The sequence below is a fragment of the Rattus rattus genome, chromosome 5 (assembly GCF_011064425.1).
Source record: "Rattus rattus isolate New Zealand chromosome 5, Rrattus_CSIRO_v1, whole genome shotgun sequence".
Classification (NCBI taxonomy): Eukaryota; Metazoa; Chordata; class Mammalia; order Rodentia; family Muridae; genus Rattus; species Rattus rattus.
This window is the reverse complement of record NC_046158.1, coordinates 13,965,765-13,983,731: the sequence shown is the minus strand read 5'-3', so window position 1 is coordinate 13,983,731 and position 17,967 is coordinate 13,965,765. Positions and strand designations below refer to the sequence as shown.

The 17,967-nt window shown below is 38.3% G+C and overlaps 1 protein-coding gene across 1 annotated transcript; it reads right to left on the bottom strand.

Moving 5' to 3' along the window:
• Positions 1 to 15,960: 15,960 nt before the first annotated feature.
• Positions 15,961 to 16,890, bottom strand: LOC116900116 (olfactory receptor 50-like). The gene has a single exon (XM_032901892.1). It carries the CDS (start codon positions 16,888 to 16,890, stop codon positions 15,961 to 15,963), a length of 930 nt encoding a protein of 309 aa, XP_032757783.1.
• Between the last annotated feature and the right edge of the window lie 1,077 nt (positions 16,891 to 17,967).

Here is a 17,967-nt window from a genome sequence, read left to right as displayed (position 1 = left end):
TGGAGCCCACGTGAAAAAGAATATGAGTATCCTGAAAGATTTTCTAATCAACTTTCTTTAAAAAGCAGCTTTTAATCTCTAACTCTCTCATCTGCCATTACTTATCACACATCAGGGGACCTACAGCCTGCCAGCCCAGGTGGCTTCCCGTTTCTTTGTTTGAATTCCCACCCTTAAGATATCACATGACTTAACATGGTGCCGGCCTCCTCTTACTTATAAAATAAAAACTTTCAACTCTTAGGATCACTAGTGGATTCTTGTCCATCACATTAGTTCACCATCTGTTGTAAAAATATAAAAAATAAAAAAGGTGCCCCAAGATATCTGCTAGGTATCTTGGCAGAAACACATCCCAACTCCTCGGAGTCCCAGAGTCTCCTGCCGCTGCATACTTTCCTACACTCAAACCATCACATAAAAAAACACACAACACAATAATCTTTGACCCAATTGATAAGATATAATTGCCCACTTAAACATACAAAGCCCGGTACCATCCATCCCTTAGGAACATTGATAACAACCTGTAAGTACACAGAGCAGAATCTTAACGTCAACTGCCATATTGTCCTGCCACAGCTTCTCTCCTTCTCTTATCTCCTGTCTCCTTAATCATTTTCTGTAAATATCTCTGTCAGAATCAGTCAATAAAATGCTATCCATGCAATGCTAAATGATAGATTGAGAAAATTGTCTTTAAATTATCTTTAATGATTATTGCACAAAACATTGACATAAAGTTGGACTATTTAACATTCCATGTGGAAGTACCTTTCAATGATATCTTTTTATGGGACTACGGTTGTTCAGAGTAGTTCCTGAGAAAGCAAGCCTTTCCCTATCCTGTTTATGGAAGAGTATTGTGAAAAGGCAATCTTTCAAGTCAGTTATTATTATAGGCCTTGATCTCGGTAATAAGAAGGTAAAGGAAGTTCAGGCTATAAAGGACCCTTTGGTTAAATTATTTTATTTACTGTTCTTAAATCCATTTTCCTAATATCATTTTTTATAACAAACATAGGAGATTCCCATAGGCCTATGAACTCTTCAATATTTTGAGACTCCAACAATCTATACCAGTTGTTCCAGGACATGCAATTTTTGTTTTCTTATGGGCCACTGTTTCTGCTACACAATTGTGTTTGATAGCCATTTTAAGGGCAAGACTTTTGGTATGATATCAGTGTACACTTTTATAGATTTTGAAACTTAATCTCTGTGATGTTCTGTGTTTAGACAATGGTCAGAGCTTGTGATTGTTCCTGATCACCTTCCCCAGGAGCAATTACCATATCACCCCTAATATCCTAATTTGTTGGCCTTGGATTTACAACAATATTAGTTTGAGTACCTCATTATTGTAAAAGATCCCTTCCTCATAGAGTTTTTGTTATGTCAGTCACATAAGGTCTCAACTTCCCTGATTGCCCTTCTGGTATCACACATTTAGTCCATCTGAAATTCTTTCTTATTTGTGATAATTTACCAATTCCTTATAAACTGTTTGTAGACCTTCTGCAGTCAACAATCTGGATTCCAAGACTTTTGGGAAAGAATAGTAGTGTTAACTCCTGTATCTGTCAAACCTTCTATTTCAACAATATTCATTTGTATAATTTATTTGGATCTCTGATTATTAACCCCTGTTTACCAGAACACATGGTTTCCAGAGCTCCCAAAAGCCCCTGTTCTTGTTATTTGTGGGGTTCTATTTCCAATCTTCCTAAACATCACACACCTCCTAAGTGTCTGTTTTCAGTAAAACATCACAGTCCCTCTCAAGTGTCTGTTTGCAAAAGTATCATATGTCTACTAACAAGACAGCTTCGAGAAAACTATCATGTGACACAACTGAGTTGTTAAAGAAGCCAGAAACTTTCACTTTACTTTCCATCTTATGATAGCATCTACAATTTCTTTCTTCAAAGATTTGAAGTTCTTTCCACACAGGTCATTCACCTGACTGGGAAGAGAGAAAGGAGGTGAAGATGAGACAAGGACATAAAGTACATAAATTGATTAATTAAAAAATAGAAACATCAGATTTCAAAGTAAAGTATGGAATGTTCTTCACAGACTATACTGAATGTATATTCTGTAGCAAGTAGCTCTGCTTTGGGAGAGTATAGAACCTATTCACCATGGTGTTTAGCTGATGTCTTACAGTTTCTATTAGTGTAAGGAAATACCATGACCACAGAAACTCGTATGACTCTTACTTAATTTATGCTGGCTTAAAGTTCAGGGATTCAATCCATTGTCACCCTCATGGGAAACACAGCAGCATGAAGGTAGACATGGTAATGAAAAAAGAGCTAAGAATTCTACACCCGGGTCTCTCAGGCAAATGAACTAACTGGCTTGAGCTTCTAAAATCTCAAAGCTGAATACCTAATAGCACACTTCCTCCAACAAAGATAGACTTCATAATAGTGCCAATCTCTGTACACCGAGCATTCATGAGCATGAGTCTATGGGGACCGTACCTGCCCAAACTACCACAGCTAATAAACTTATGTCACTGGGGCAGACTTTAGGGGTCTAGTTCCTCTTTGTTTTCTGCCTGCCATAATTTTGATGAAGCAATTATCTTTCCCTTCTATGCACACATAATCCACTGATGAGCTTTACAACCTGCCTCCTACACCTAACCCTTTATTACCACTGATCACAATACTATCTCTGTTTTTCTAGGTCCTTAAATATATTATTGAAACAATAGTAAATCATACTTGGGCTTTTGGTAGGCTTTTTAATTTAACTGCTTAGAAGTGGCAGATGTGGAGGATAGACACACACCCTTCAGTTCAATAGTTCTGTAGATAGAATCATTGAATTTTTTGCACTTACATACTGGATGCACATACAAAACATTGGCAGTGTTATTGTTCATCATTACCTAATCCTGAAACAAAAACGTGTGTCTGTAAAACCAACACAAATGAGCATTAACTATCCATAACATAAAAGACTATGAAATCAGGAAGGTAATTCAGTGGTAGAGCCTTAGACATATGAGCCTTAGTTCAGTCCCTATTCCTACTCCAAATTCATGTCCTTTTGACGATAATCATGATGATGATGATGATGATAGTGGTGGTGGTGGTGGTGGTGGTGATGATGATGATGAGGATGAGGATGAGGATGAGGATGATGATGATGAGGATGAGGATGATGAAACCTCCCTGATATCAAATCCAATTAACATTGACCATATAGGAATAGACAAAGAGCCATCCACTGGGGTAGAGATAACATACAAAAGTTACCCACCCCACAAAAGATGACCCCTTCAGCAATCATCAACTGCCCATAGTCCTTCAGCTAGCTGTGAAACCTCAAGAGTACCTTCCTTCATCCATGCTTGAAGAGTTAATTGTTTATTTTAAGCATGGCTTGGGCAAACAACCACTGCTCCTGGGAGTTTGGATGTAGAACAGCTGTGTCATTTCCAGAAGACAGTATTTCATAGATATTGTTCCCATCCTCTAGATCTTACATTCTTTGTACCCACCATTCTGTGATGTCTCCTGAGCCTTGGATGCGGATAATGATATGTAGATAAGCCACCTATGGCTGAACATTCACTGTCACTCATTCATGCATTTCATACAGTTATGAGCTTTTGCACTAGCCACTACCTACTACAAAATTAAGCTTCTCCTGACCAAGGAAGGGAGCAGCAAAAACTGCCATTATAGCTTCTAGTCTTCTCTTTTTCATTTGTTGGAGATTTCGTTTCCTTTTGCATATACTTCTAAGTATATACCCATAAGAATGAAATCGGATTACTCTAAGAATGTCTGCTTAGAGATAGATTGCATAATCACTGAGTAACCAATCACTTAATGAATGCTCAAATAAAATATGCCACATATAATTATAAGTGTGTGTGTGTGTTCTGACCTTGTTAATAAGTCACTAGTTGTTCAATTTAATAGCATTCACTGTAACATCAAGATGGCTGAATATATTTTATATTTAGCATACCCAGTCTTGAGATGTCTTAAAACATGCTATTAGTCATGAAATGTGTCTGTGTACAAGTTTATCTATAACCTCTATATTTTTCTTAATGTTATACTCTTTACATATTGCAAATAAATTCCAATGTTGCAAACTCCACAGTCCAGCCTGTATCTCAGGAGATCTGCCTTAACCAGAGACACAGGGGAGACTCCCATCCAAATACTCACTGTATCTGGTACCCTCCCAGAGCCTAGCAGACATGGATCTATACCACTCTGAAAGAACCCCATCATTCTTCTTGTCTGCACCTCCACCTCCACCCATGGCAGATTGGCATGCCTATTCTCTGAACTCCCAGGACAACTATTTTAAACAGGAACACAGGAGGCCTGCTCTAACAAGGTGCACAAGAGACCTGCTCTAATCAGAGATGGCACTGTCTGCCTCACAGGAAGCCTGCTCTAACCCAGGTCACACAGTCCCACATACCTCTGAGGAGGCCTGCTCCAAATGGTGACACAAAGGCCAGTAAAAAAACAATAAATAATCAGATGGCAAAAGGCAAGCACAAGAACATAAGCAACAGAAGCCAGTGTAATTTGGCATCATCAGAACACAGTCCTCATAACACAGCAAGCCACAGGTATCCTAACATACCTGAAGAGCAAGATTCTGATCAAAATTAGTTTTATATAAAGATGATAGAGGCATTTAAGGAAGATACAACTCCTTTAAGGAAATACAGGAAAAGACAACCAAACATGTTACAGAATTGAACAAAACTGTCTAATACATTAAAATGGAAATAAAAACAATAAAGAAATCACAAATAGAGGCAGCCATGGAGCTGAAATGCCTAGGAAAGAAAACATGAACTATAGATGCAAACATGAAAATGATAGATAAAACCTTATCAATACTAACTAAAAGTTACAGTGACCATATCCAAATTTTAAAAATCTGAAATGTAAAGGGAAACAAAACAACAGACACTGAGGAAATTCAAAATGTCATCAGATCTTACTACACAAACAGATACTCAAAATAACTGGAAAATCTACAAAAAATTGGATAAATTTCTAAACAGATACCAAAGTTAAATCTATCATTTAGCATTATATGGACAGCATTTTATTGGCTGATTCTGACAAAGATACTTTACAGAAAATGATTAAGGAAACATAAAGAATTCTGAAATGCTGGGGGGTATAGCTGCTCCAGAGACAGCAAGATCAACTAACACCAGAGACAAACAGATAGTGAGAGGAAAACTGAGGAACCTAAGCAACAGAAACCAAGACTACTTGGCATCATCAGAGCCCAGTTCTCCCACCAAAGAAAATACTAGTTATCCCAACAAAACAGAAAAGCAAGATAACACAGGTAAACAATCAGAAGTCCTAAAAGAGGACTGGACTGGACACAAAAATCCCTTAAAGAATTAGAGGAAAACACAACCAAACAGGTGAAGGAATTGAACAAAATCATCCAGGATGTTTAAATGAAAAGAGAAACAATAAAGAAATCACAAAGAGAGACAGCCCTGGAGATAGAATACCTAGGAAAGAGAGCAGGAGTCATAGATGCAAGCATCACCAAAAGAATACAAGAGGCAGAAGAGAGAATATCAGGGGCAGAAGATACCATAGAAAACATTGATAAAACAATCAGAGAAAATGTAAAAGGCAAAAAGCTCCTAACCCAGGGAACTCAGGACACAATGAGAAGATCAAACCTAAGTATGATATATATAGAAAAGAGCAAATAATCCAAATTTAAAGGGCCAATAAATATCATCAACAAAATTATAGAAGAAAAGTTTCCCCAACCTGAAGAAAGAGATGCCCATAAACATATAAGAAGCATACAGAATTCCAAATAGATTGGACCAGAAAAGAAATTCCTCCCATCACATAATAGTCAAAACACCAAATGCAAGACAAAAAAAGAATATTAAAAGCACTAAAAGAAAAAGGTCAAGAAACATATAAAAACAGACCTATCAGAATTACACCAAGATTGTCACCAGAGACTATGAAAGCCAGAAGATTCTGGGCATATGTCATATAGACCCTAAGAGAACACAAATGCCAGCCCAGACTACTAAATCCTGCAAAACTCTCAATTAACATAGATAGAGAAACCAAGATATTGCATGACAAAACCAAATTTATACAATATCTTTCCACAAATCCAGCCCTACAAAGGATAACATATGGAAATCTCCAACACAAGGAGGGAAATTACACCCTACAAAAAGCAAGAAAGTATTATATTTGAAATGAACCCAAAAGAAGAGAGCCACAAAAACATAATTCCACCTCTAACAACAAAAATAACAGAAAACAACAATCATTATCCATTAATATCTCTTAACATCTATGAAATCAATTCCCCAATAAACAGACATACACTAACAGACTGGATACTTAAAGAGGATCCTGCATTTTGCTGCATACAGGAAACACACCGCAGTGACAAAGATACACACTACTTCAGAGTAAAAGGCTGGAAAACTATTTTCTAAGCAAATAGTACCAAGAAACAAGCTGGAGTAAGCCATTCTAATATGGAATAATATTGACTTTCAACCAAAAGTTATCAAAAATGATAAGGATACTTCATATTCATCAAAGAAAAAATCCACCAAGATGAACTCTCAACCCTGACTATCTATGCTCCAAATGCAAGGGCAGCTATATTCATAAAAGAAAGCTAACTAAAGATCAAAGCACACATTCCACCTCACAAAATAATAGTAGGAGATTACAACACCCCACTATTGTCAATAGATAGATCATGGAATCAGAAACTAAGGAGAGGCTTAGATCAACAAACAGAAGTTATGAACCAAATGGGTTTAACAGATATTCGTAGAACATTTCATACCAGATACCAACGTTAAATCAGAATCAGATGAACCATCTAAACAGTCCTGTAATTCCTAAAAAATAGAAGCAGTTATTAAAAGTCTCCCAACCAAAATAAACATGGGACAAGATGGGTTTAGTGGAGAATTCTATCAGATCTTGAGGACATAGTAGCAATACTGTCCAAACTATAACACTAAATAGAAACAGAAGAAACACTGCCCAATTCCTTCTATGAAGCCACAATAACACTTATACCTAAACCACAAAAAGACCTGACAAAGAAAGAGAACTTCAAACCAATTTCCCTTATGAATATTGCCACAAAATTACTCAATAAAATTCTCACCAACTGAATCCAAAAACACATCAAAATGATCATTCATCATGATCAAGTAGGCTTCATCCCAGGGATGAAGTGATGATTGATATTTGGAAATCCATCAATATAATTCACTGTGTAAACTAACTGAAAGAAGAAAGCCACATGTCCATCTGATAAGATGCTGAGGAAGCATTTGACAAAACTCAACACCCCTTCATGTTAAAACTCTTGGAAAGATCAGGAATTCAAGGCCCATAAATAAGCATAGTAAAAGCAATATACAGAAAACCAGTAGCATGAGACTGGTGCCACCATGTGGGTATCAATGGCTTTGTAAGAAGGAAAAGGAGGCCTAAGTTAACACATTGGTTAAAAAAAACAGTAGCAAACATTAAACTAAATGGAGAGAAACTTGAAGCAATCCCACTAAAATTAGGGACTAAACAAGGCTGCCCACTCTCTCTCTCTTCTCATTCAATATAATACTCGAAGTCATAGCCAGAGCAATCGGGCAAAGAAAGGAGGTTAACGGGATACCAATTGGAAAGGAAGGAGTCAGGATATCACTGTTTGCAGATTATATGATAGTATACTTAAGTGACGCCAAAAGTTCCACCAGACAACTAAAAAGCCGATAAACAATTTCAGCAATGTGGCTGGATATAAAATTAACTCAAAAAATCAGTATTCTTCCTCTGCTTAAGGGGTAAACAGGCTGAGAAAGAAATTAGGGAAATAACACCCTTCATAATAGTCACAAATAACATAAAATACCTGGGTGTGACTCTAACCAAGCAAGGAAAATATTTGTATGACAAGAAATTCAAGTCTCTGGGGAAATAAAATGAAGATCTCAGAAGATGGAAAGATCCCCCATGCTCATGGATTGGCAGGATTAATATAGTAAAAATGGCCATTTGCCAAAAGCAATCTACAGATTCAATGCAATCCCCATCAAAATTCCAATTCAATTCTTCATAGACTTAAAAAGAGCAATGTACATTTGGAATAACAAAAAACTCAGGAGAGTGAAAACTATACTCAACAATAAAAGAACATCCCTGACCTTAAGCCTTATTACAGAGCAATAGTGATAAAATCTGTATGATATTGGTACAGAGACATGCAGGTAGATCAATGGAATAAAACTGAAGAGCAGGAAATGAAGCCACACATATGGTCACTTGATCTTTGACAAAGGAGCTAAAATCATCCGTGGAAATAAAAGATAGTATTTTGAACAAATGGTGGTGGTTCAACTGGAGATCAGCATGTAGAAGAATGCAAATCTATCCATTCCTATTGCCCTGTACAAAGCTCAAGACCATGTAGATCAATGACCTCCACTTAAACCAGATACACTCAACTAATAGAAGAAAACGTGGGGTAGAGCCTTGAATATATCGGTGCTGGTGGAAATTACCTGAACAGAACACCTAACATCAAGAATCAACAAATGGGACCTCATAAAATTGCAAACCTTCTGTGAGGCAAAAGACTCTGTCATTAGGACAAAAAGGCAACCAACAGATTGGAAAATGGCCTTTACTAATCCTACATCTGATAGAAGGCTAGTATCCAAAATACACAAAGAACTCAAGAAATTATACTCCAGAGAGCCAAATAACACTATTTTAAAAATGGGGTACAGAGCTAAACAAAGAGTTCTCAACTGAGGAATATCAAATGGCTGAGAAGCACCTAAAGAAATGCTCAACATCTTAATCATCAGGGAAATGCAAATCAAAACAACCCTGAGAATTTGTTGTACACCAGTTAGAATGGCTAAGATCAAAAACTTAGATGACAACAGATGCTGGTGAGGATGTGGAGTAAGAGGAAAACTCCTACATTGTTGGTGGGATTGCAACCTGGTACAACCACTCTGAAAATCCTTCTGGAGGTTCCTCAGAAAATTGGACATAGTACTACCTAAGGTACTCACCTTAGTGGTATACTTAGTGGTATACTCCAGGGCATATACCCAAAAGATGCTCCAACACATAGCAAGGACACATGCTCCACTATATTTGTAGCAGCCTTATTCATAACATCCAGAAGCTGAAAAGAACTGAGATGTCCCTCAATAGAGAGATGGATACAGAAAATGTGGTACATTTACACAGTGGAGTACTACTCAGCTATTAAAAACAATGACTTCATGAAATTCAAAGGCAAATAGATGGAACTAGAAAATATCATCCTGAGTGAAGTAACCCAATCACAAAAAAAAGCACACATGGTATGCACTCACTGATATTAGTCTGAAAGCTCTGATTACCCAAGATACAATCCACAGACCACATGGAACTCAAGAAGGATAACCAAAGTGAGGATGCTTCACTTCTTAGAACGGGGAGCAAAAAAAAATGGATAGGAAGAAATAAGAATACAAAGATTGGAGCAAAGACTGAAAGAAAGGCCATCCAGAGACTGTCTCACCTGGGGATCCAGCTCATATACATACAGCCACCAAACCCAGACAACTTTCCTTATGCCAAGAAGTGCATACTGACAGGAGCCTGATATAGCTGTCTCCTGAGAGCATTTGCCAGAGCCTGTCAAATACAGAGGCAAATGCTAGCAGCAAACTATTGAACTGAGAACAGGGTCCCCAATGGAGAAGTTAGAGAAAGGACTAAGGTAGCTGAGGGGATTTGCAATCCCATAGGAAGAACAATATTAACCTACCAGAACCCCCAGAACTCCCAGGGACTAAGCCACCAACCAAAGAGTACTCGTGGAGCGACCCATGGCTCCGAGTGCATATGTAGCAGAGGATAGCTTTGTGGGGCATCAGTGGGAGAAGAGGCCCTTAGTCCCGTGAAGGCTTGATGCCCTACTGTAGGGGAATGCCAGTGCAGAGTGGTAGGAGGGAGTGGTAGGAGGAAAAGCACCCTCATCATGGCAGGGGTTGGAGGTACGCAATAGTGGGTTATTGAGGGAAAACCAGGGAGGGGTTTAATATGTGAAAAGTAGGTAAAGAAAATATCTGATAAAAAATAAATAAATAAATAAAAAAGAATGAACTATTACTGTGATAGACATTACCACATCGTATTTAGTGGAATTTGAAAGACTGTGAAACTTTGGACAAAAAAATAATGGAATGCTGTAAGCTAATCTTAAGGGGACATTTTAATAGGAATGCAGTAGCTTCAATTGATAGTAGAGGTCTGGCGCAAGAGATTTCAGGGGGGAACAATAATGACAAATGAGCTAGAAAACATTCATGACATCTTTTTACAAAACTGTGGCTGCATTCTACAACTGTCTTAGAGCTTGCCTGTGGCTAAATTTGAAAGTAACAGAATGATTTCTTTAGCACAGGATATTTCAAGACAGCCTAAAATTGATTCTGCTCTGTAGGAACTCACAGTAACTCTTATGCAGATTTACAATGAAAAAAATGTGGGGAGCAGACAGATAAACAATTGGTACAGTTGGGAAAGGAAAGAACACAATGTTAAGGGAAGGCTTGTGTTAGAAGGAATGCTGGAGCTGTTAAGGGAATTGTTCTCATTAAGGGGAGGCCTGATTTGCACTGGAATAATGTTCCCTCAGAGTAAGACCCTACCCAGATACTCTTCCAACCTGTGAGGGAAAAGGCAGAAGGACTTTCCTGCTCAACAACAAATAGAAACTTCCACAAATATGGTTCAAGAGGTATATAATCTGTACCAAACTGACAGACGAACTTGGCAATGTCATCTACGTGGCAAGGATGTAAAATAAAGGGGCCATGGAACCCTCTTCTGTATTTTTATTGATACATTGAGGCCAGGAAGAATAATACAGAAGAGTCACCCCGCCCTGTGAAGGGTCCATAAGAGGCCATTGTGTGAAGCTGTAAAACTGAAGCCTGGTTTGTGTCGGAAGCCCTGAAGTTGTTAAAATGTCCATACCATAGGGTATCACCAATGATAGCTACAAACAGGGAATATGCAGCCAAAGAGAGAGGTCTATGATGCAGGCAGCAAAGCTGTGTGGGCAGAACTATCTATTCCTCTTGATACCCAATAGTGCTATAGAATCTGGAGTTCTATACTGGGTTTTATCTTGTTTTGATCCAATATTCCCTCACTATGCCCTCATTCCTCCCCTTTAAAATGGTAATGTATATTCAAAGTGGTGGTATGTTGAAAGTATTTAATTTGCTTTTTGATTTTACAGAGAGAACAACGAAGAGATTGCCCTGGATCTCAGAAGGCACTTTGGACTTTTAAACAACTTGAAACTGATAAAAATGCATAGGACTTTTAAAAATTTAACTATATGCATTTTGCATTTTGATATAGCCAGAAGACTACTATAGGGTCCAAGTAGTAGAACATAGTGGTTTGAATGTTGACTGCCCCTATAGCCTCAAGCATTTAAATACTTGGTAATGTATAAATAACTAATATGTTCCACAAGTAGGATTTTCTTCATGGTACTGTAAATTCCAAAAGCCCATGTCAGAGGAACTTATGGGTCTTAAATGGGAATGTTATTTTGTTATTTTTATAAATAGCTGTGTTGTCAAACTGCTTTCAAATATTCATGTTTGGCCAAAGTCCTAAGAATGTCTGAAAGCTCAACTATAAATGGGTCATCTACATGAATCTCTCCTCACTCTAGACTTAGGGAATATCACTAAAGAGAAAGCAGAAATAATAGCCATAGGAGAATGGAGAAAACTATGAAATGCTGTCTTCTAGACTTCACGTGGGCATTGAACATGTGAATGCGGGGTTGGGGGTTTAGCTCAGTGGTAGAGCGCTTGCCTAGGAAGCGCAAGGCCCTGGGTTCGGTCCCCAGCTCCAAAAAAAAGAACCAAAACAAAACAAAACAAAACAAAGAACATGTGAATGCACAGAAGCTATGCCTACCTTAGCCACACAAAACTCATTCAAGATCAATCCAGTTAGGATTCTAGAATAGATAGGGGAGATGATCCAGAGATCCCATTCCTGTCATAGTAGGTATAAGCAGGTGCTAGCTAATGAGGAAGGGTCAAGTTTTTTGAAAGTCTTGCCACTGTTAAGTTTCCCAGGACACAATGGATAGTCCCACACACTTAAACCTTTGAGCAGTAAGTACTATTGGGATTCTGTGAGGGAAACATATTACCTTCCTTACTGGAGAAGCTAGAGGTAGGTAATGGGGGATTTTTATAATCAAATTACATTACAAAGTTGTATAAAATGTTCAAAAAATAAGTTCAAAATATTTAATAAAAGAGATATAGCCAAGAGTTATTTGTTAATAAGGAAGGAAATCATGTCACATGTAGGACATGAATAGAATTGAATATTATTGTGTTAGATGACCCAGACTTCCAAAGACTAGCCTTAGAAATTTTCTCTCATATGGAATTTTGAAAAACAGACGGTATGAAAGCAAAAGGAGGACTTTTAGCAATGTGATGAGTAAAATGGAAGAGAGTGTAACAGAGGAGGTCCATATCCTCAAACTACATTCTATACATCACAAAAGTAACTTAAAACACATCACTTTGAGACAGGCATGGCAGTGGATGTCTTTAATACAAGCACTCAAGAAACAATGGCAGGCAGTCCTTATGGATTTAAGACTAGCCTACTCTATATGAACTACCTAATCTAATGATCTGAATGAATTAAAGACCCAATCTTGTCTAAGTGGCTGTGGTGTCCACAGCTTTCCACAGTAGTGTACAAAGCCATGTGGCAAGACCCTGTCACAAAAACAAATGAACAAAAAATCCCCACCACTTCACATAAGTAATAAACCTTGATAAAAAAAAAGAAACAGTAAAGGGATGAATGGAACTTCAGCACTGTTAATATTGCTTGCTGAGGAAAGTTGTGAACAACACAGCCACAGTCTCAATTAACCTGGAGCCCCAATATCTCTCAGACACTGGAGCATCAACCTGGCAGCATACACCAGCTGAGATGAGGCCCCCCAACACATATACAGCAGAGGACTCCTGGGTCTGGGTTCAATCAGAAAAGATGCACCTAACCCTCAAGAGACTGGAAGCCCCAAGGAGTTTACAGGTCTGGTGGGGTGGGTGGGGTGGGAACATCTTCCTGGAGTTGAGGGTAGGGGAGGAGGTATGGGATGTGGAACAATCAGAAGGAGAACCAGGAGTGGAATAAAATCTGGAATGAAAAAGGAAAGAAAGGAAGGAAAGAAAGAAAGAAAGAAAGAAAGAAAGAAAGAAAGAAAGAAAGAAAGAAAGAGAGGAAGGAAGGAAGGAGAGGAAGGAAGGAAGGAAGGAAGGAAGGAAGAAAGGAAGGAAGAGTATTGCTTTCTATAATTTATGCCTAGTGATTTTAAATGAATATTTTAATAGTATTAATTCAAATGCCATATATATATGAATATATATAATACAAAAATATATGCACATATATTTTAATGGTGAATGCTATGTGTATATTATTTTTCTTTGAAGTTATCTCAGTTTTTATAAGTATGAATTAAAATTTCAGTACCAAAAAATATTACACAGATTTCAAAAGTTTCCAGTTGGTACACCAGTCTAAGGACACAACTTTAAACACAATTGTCTGAGAAGCACATCCACTAAAATTTCTTTGAATTTTTTTTTTCCGGAGCTGGGGACCGAACCCAGGGCCTTGCGCTTCCTAGGCAAGTGCTCTACCACTGAGCTAAATCCCCAACCCCTTAAAATTTCTTGAGTATCAGCAGAATCGCTGAGTTCTCTCTACTTGAATCTCTTTCTTTATTATAATCCATAGATATAATAATATCTGTCAGATTAATTGGCTATTATTGGTGAAGTTAAATACCTTTTTCTGAGCAGAAGAGGTTTTCCAAAATCAAAAACACAGGTTCATCATTTCAGATGGAAATAGAGGACAATTTATTTGTGAAATTAAATGTGTAGCTTATTTCATTTTAGAACACAGTGTATTTGAATTAAACTTTCTCATTTAACTTTTTCAGATTTTCATACAAGTATTGTATTTACATCATTTTCACACCTTCCTTCTTCTTCCTTTCTACTCTTCCCCGTCTCACCTTTCCCACTCAAATGCATAGCCTCATCTTTCAATACATATTAATTAAATATACATATATATATGATGGATAGATAGATAGATAGATAGATAGATAGATAGATAGATAGATAGATAGATAGATAGGTAGGTAGGTAGGTAGACAGATAGATAGACAGACAGACAGACAAATAATAGATATAGGTATAGATGTAGATATCTTGTTTAGTGACTTTGCGTGTGTGCATGGTTAGCTGGCTGGCTGGCTGATGGTTTGTGTGGTATTCCTCATATGTGCATGTGTTTAGGGATGACCATTTGGAATTGGATAAGCTATTGGGATCTGCTCCCAGTAGAAAACAGATAATTCTTCTACCAGAAGCCACTAACTGCCTGTAGCTCTTAGCTACCTTAAATTAAGCTACAAAACTCTTTAAGCTCTGTCCAGATTGCCTCTATTCCTGAATGCTCTGCATACCCATTCTCCAGCCCACAGCCTTGGGCACCCAACCTCTAAAGAGAACAGACTGATTAAATAATTACAGCACCATATAAAAGACCAGTCTAAACTCTATCTTCTCACTTCTATATTTCACATACCCTTTATCTTCCTAAACAAAGAAGTTTCCAAGCCCTGTCCACCACATTGAACCTGTGCCCATTTAGTCCACCTGATATCAAGGGACCATTGAGTTTGGAAGAAAGAAGAAGGTAACTGCATAGCTAATATCAATCTAAGAATATGTTGCAAAAATTGAACAATGAAGAACAAATTCCAAAATGATGAGCAAATGATGTGGGAAGAAGGAAAAGTTAGTATGTACATGAAATTTGAACGAAGGAAGAAACTATGGTGTTGACTGCATAGTAGGCAAACAAGGGTTGATAATAATGCAGTGTATAGTACAAAAGTAGTACAGGAAAGAACTCTTGAGTATTTATACCACAAAATAGGAAAAACATTTAGGAGATAGTTCCACTCATTTGTGCACTGTACAGCACATATATGCATAGAAACATTTCTTATCGTAGAGATTTTAACTTCATTTGTCAATTTAAATGAAAAGTGTATTGCAAACAAGAGGTTGGAAAAGTCCAAGGACAGATGGAGCACTCAGGATGGTGACTCTAATGTGTACATAAGATGCCAAAAGGCATATTAATAACAGGCTGATAGACCTTAACTTCCAGTGAACATAACCAGTTCATTGGTGGTGTGTCTGAGGTAGAGTATCTAATTATTACCAGCAGAAATTTCAAAGTACTACTAAATGAAACCATAAAAAATGAAGTCAATAAGGGCATAGTGTTTTATGCCATTAATTCCAGCACTCAGGAGGTAGAGGCAAGCAGATCACTATAGGTTCAAGGCAACCATGGTCTACATAGCAAACTCATGAACATCTAGAGCTACATAGAGAGACATTGCCTCTCAAAAATTTTAAAACATGAAAACAAGCCTACGCAAAGAATTTTTCTTATATTGAAAAAGAGATAAATATTTTTGCTCCAAAAACTATAAGCTATTCAATTAAAAACATGTCTGATATTAAATTTTAAACTGTGGAAAGATATCATGTGCAAAGGAAAATATAGAGATGACTTTTGTGTATCTATGTTGGAAAAACTCTTTCCAAAGATGATCAGGATTGAGAAAATTAAATAGAGGTGAGAATTACACCCAGATATTAGCAAGAATATCATATTAAAATGTACTAGAAAAATGCCCACTCAGAGAAATAATATTATGCATGCCAATCAAAAAGGAGTCCTAGCTTGCTAATGGAAAGCAGAAGTGGCTTCATTTTGTTCTGCTGAGGATATTTCTCAGCGCTCCTTTCATATCTCGATTTCTCAGACTATAGATAAAGGGATTCAGCATGGGTGTGACCAGGCTATACATCACAGCCACAATGACATCCTTGTCATTAGTGTTATTATATGAAGGGACTAGGTAAAGGCCAATAATGGCTCCAAAGTACAAAGAAACTACACAGAGATGAGAACCACATGTAGACAAGGCTTTGCAGATTCCCTTGATGGAGGGGGTTTTCAGGATGGTGACTCCAATGTGACCATAAGAGACCAAAATGCATATGAATGGCACGGTAATGACCACCGTACCTACAGGAAGGATGACCAGTTCATTGATGGTGGTGTCTGAGCTGGACAGCTTCAGCAAGGCAGAGAGATCACAGAAGTAGTGGGGGATTGTATTATCTCTAAAATGAGATAGACGAGTCAAGAGAAGGGTATGTACAAGGCCACAGGCATTAGACAAGATCCAGGACACAATTACTAATAGGACACAGAGGTTCTGATTCATGATCCTAGTGTAGTGCAGAGGGTGGCATATGGCCACATATCTGTCATAGGCCATGGAGGTCAAAAGAAAGCTGTCAATGCTTCCAAAAAATAAGAAAAAATAAACCTGGGAAATGCACCCAGTATATGAGATGGAGTGACTATTTGTCAGCATATTCATGAGCATCTTTGGAGCTGTAACTGATGAGAAAGAGATGTCTGTGAAGGCCAAATGACTGAGGAAGAAGTACATGGGGGTGTGAAGGTGAGAATCCAGCCTGATGAGCAGGATGATGAGCAGATTCCCCAGCACAGTTGTCAAGTACACGGCAAAGAACAGGGCAGAGTATGCAGCTTGGTCCTCTACTGGAATGGGAAGGCCCAGGAGGATGAACTCAGACACAGTGCTCTCATTGTCCCTCCTCATGCTGTCTTTTCTCTCTTCTTCTGGAGATGGAAAAACATGGAAATAAAAGGAATGAGAAGTTATTGTAATGCATATAACATGAAATAACATTTTCAACCAATCACTGTGCATTTCATGTAATATCTCACATTTCCTATCACTAAAATAGGCTAGTAATTGTCTAGATTTTAAAAAAATAATTTTCTGCCTAGAAAACTAACACATCTTCTGGGAAAATTGTTGGATAACTTTAGGATCCAGGAGTTCATAATGAATAAATAAGACTCAAAAGCCAGAGAATGGGATTGTCTGCTCATAATTTTAAATGACTCACTTCACCAAAAACTAACATGGAACCTGTACCTGAAGCAGATCTGGGATACTGATTCTGTACTCACTCCCACAACACCCAGAGGAAGCTGGACTCCCAGATGCTCTAGCAAGCCCAGGATCACAGGGATGTAGGAACCCCTGCCTAGCCAGTGGCACATGTTCCTTCTTATTTGAACCTGCTCCTGGAGCAGACCTTGGGTGCTGGCTCTGCACCCACTCCTCCAACACCCAGAGGCTGAATCCTAGGGGCTGTGAGATGCTCAGGATCACAGGTGAGGCCAAAGCACCTGCGCCAACACCTGGAATAACTGGAACCCCCAGGATCCAGGGGCCATGGGTTCCTTCCAGCTTGCAACTGTGCCCAGAGCAGACCCAGGGCTCTGGCTTCCCACCCACACCTATAACACCCAGAGAAATCTTGACTCCCAGGAGCTCTAACACAACAGAATCTCAGGAGCTTAGTCACATGAGAATTTCAGAATTCAAGAGGCAGCTTGACTCCCAAGAGTTCTGACACAATGAGGATCTCAGAATTCACATGATGGCATAATTACAGCATCACAGAGACAACTGGACTCCGAGAAGTTCTGACACAACCAGGATCATAGGAGGGACAGGGTCCAGTCAAAGACAGCAAGGGCAGTTAGCACTAGAGATAAGCAGATGGCAATCCCATATATAGTCACCAAACCCAGATACTATTTCACATGCCAAGAAATATAGCTGTCTCCTGAGAAGCTCTACCAGAGCCTGACAAATACAGAG

Bases quoted from the DNA above. Each gene is read 5' to 3' on its own strand.
- LOC116900116 (XM_032901892.1), bottom strand. From the start codon at position 16,890: ATGAGGAGGGACAATGAGAGCACTGTGTCTGAGTTCATCCTCCTGGGC.